The sequence below is a fragment of the Sinocyclocheilus anshuiensis genome, unplaced genomic scaffold, assembly GCF_001515605.1.
Source record: "Sinocyclocheilus anshuiensis isolate Anshui unplaced genomic scaffold, SAMN03320099.WGS_v1.1 scaffold785, whole genome shotgun sequence".
NCBI classification, from domain to species: domain Eukaryota; kingdom Metazoa; phylum Chordata; class Actinopteri; order Cypriniformes; family Cyprinidae; genus Sinocyclocheilus; species Sinocyclocheilus anshuiensis.
This window is the reverse complement of record NW_015536502.1, coordinates 634,343-636,629: the sequence shown is the minus strand read 5'-3', so window position 1 is coordinate 636,629 and position 2,287 is coordinate 634,343. Positions and strand designations below refer to the sequence as shown.

The following is a 2,287-nucleotide window of genomic DNA, read 5'->3' as shown; positions in this document are numbered from 1 at the left end:
GGCTGTTCTGACTCACAGACTGTAAGTACATTTTTTATATTTAAAGAATTTGCCACTGATTCAAACGCGCGTTTTGAGCAGTGTAGAGTAGGGCTTGTTGTTTGTCATTTCTCCGATCACAAACGCAGACATGGTTTTATGTTTACAATGTTAAAAAGACAGTACAAGTCATTATAATCACAATCCAAAGATGCCCTGTCTCCGGCAGGACAGGACATCACAGTATGGTAAGAGGTATAACATTTCCGTCACACGCTTGAGGTATTCGGCCAATCACAACGCACTGGATAGCTGGCCAATCAGAGCACACCTCGCTTTTCAGACCGATGAGCTTTGTAAAAATCAACGCGTTTCAGAAAGGCGGGGCATAGAGGAGAAACAATAATGTACAGTATGTGGAAAAGAATGTGTTTTTTGAAACTTAAACTGCATAAACAGCGATTTCATTACAGCAAATACACAAAATAATGTTCTTTTTAGCAACATCATATAACCCCTTTAATGTACATTATAGAATATTCTTTTCTAGTTTGTATTTTGGTTTCCAAGAACAAATTATTCATATATAAAAATTGTGTGTGTGTGTGTGTGTGTGTGTGTGTGTGTGTTACTCCCAGGTGTTAGTTGACTTGACCTCTGAGGATATATCAAAGAGCTCAACGCAATGGTAACATTTTTATGTAATTTACAAAGATTAAGCCATTAAATCATATGAATATGATGATATTGATTACTGTATGGCAGTGATAAATATCATCATATTCGTATGATTTTATTCAGTAGTGTATTGCAGTGATATGTATACAGAATATTTCCATTACTGTAATATATGCATAAAATGTGCTTTACAGTGGTTATTTAAAATTTAACCTGATGCACAATGTACCCTATTTAAATATCACTCTCAAAATGCATCATTTTGGATAAGAAAATTATGATTATAATAATAATTATTCTATAATAAATAGTATTCTAGTTTTGTTGTTTTGAAGTAAAAATAAACTTTTTTTTTTGCTTTCTGATTTATTAACTCATGCTTCAGAAGGGATCATACTACTTTATTTGTTTACATTTAAGTAATGAGCGTTATAAGCTACATTTTCTGTATACAGAGTATATACATAAAGTTTGTAAAATATGACCCAGACATTTCTTGCCTTTTTTTTCTCGTGAAAATGGCACAGTAAAAAAAACAAAAGACATGATTTTCATTAATATTTAGCCAAAGGTGTGTGAGAACATGATATCAGAACTTTTGATGTGAATATGTGTGTGTTTATGTGTGTTTGGCAGGTATGAGCTTTCAGTGGATGGGCTGAGCCGACAATCCCCTTAGTCAAAGGAACCAACTTCTTTCTGCCCACACATACTGTATTTAAAAAAAAAACTAAAACTACAAATCCCTACGTAAGACTCCAAACCTCAGTCATATTTAAGCCATGTGTTTTAGCCTGTGGGCAAAATTTGTACATGTTGTGTCTTCAGTTTATATCACTTTTAACAGATTTACAGTGTGAAAGAAGAAAAAAAACGCTATTGATGTTATGTGCACTGACTTAGCAGGAGTGAAAGAGAGAATGAGAGTGTTTAGAGATTTTTAAAGTTATAAAGAGATACGGTTCAGCTCCATCTGTTGGATTGATTAGTTGTTTACGCATTAAGACTTCTAAACCAAGAGTGGCAAACTCTAACAGCATCCGCCATTCACACATTAATGGTGGAGAGATTATATAATATGTAATTGAGCTCAGGCTGTAAATATATATAAAATAAATTATAGGCCCGGTTTCACAAACGGGGCTTACAGTAGCTTAAGCCAGGACTAGGCCTTATTTTATTGATATTTAAGCAACTTTTACAAAAATGCCATAGAAGAAAACATTACCGGTGTGCATCTTGACACAGAACAATGAAACTGACATATTTTAAGATATGTCAGAGCAAGATATTTTCAGTTGAGACAGATCAAACATGCATTTTAGTCTGGGACTAGCTTAAGCCTTGTCTGTGAAACCGGGGGTTAGTATTTGGAAAAGTTTGATAAATATTAACCCTAAGAGTTCTTGTTTAACAAGCACTGAACTCATGCTTGCTTTGAAAGTGTTATATATTATAATCTCTGTAAATGTCTACAGATGCTCCTTTTAGGAGACAAATTTACCAAAGAAGTACTCTGCTCATTAAAAAGTGTGTGTGACTAAACCAAATATGCACCTAAATGTTTTACACACCCAAGTGTTCATATCTATATATATCTATATATGTGTATATATATATAAATGTGACC

At 33.5% G+C, this 2,287-nt stretch overlaps 1 protein-coding gene across 3 annotated transcripts in view; it reads left to right on the top strand.

Annotated features, from left to right (window-relative positions):
* The window catches only part of LOC107690240 (extended synaptotagmin-2-A-like), a 28,508-nt gene extending 27,121 nt beyond the window's left edge, over nucleotides 1–1,387 (top strand). For all 3 annotated transcript variants that reach the window (XM_016488516.1, XM_016488506.1, XM_016488500.1), the window contains 2 exons: nucleotides 618–667; nucleotides 1,294–1,387. In XM_016488516.1, coding sequence (XP_016344002.1) covers nucleotides 618–667; nucleotides 1,294–1,336 — 93 coding nt within the window. In that variant the 3' untranslated portion in view covers nucleotides 1,337–1,387. The remainder of the gene's footprint in view (nucleotides 1–617; nucleotides 668–1,293) is intronic.
* The last annotated feature ends 900 nt before the right edge of the window (nucleotides 1,388–2,287 follow it).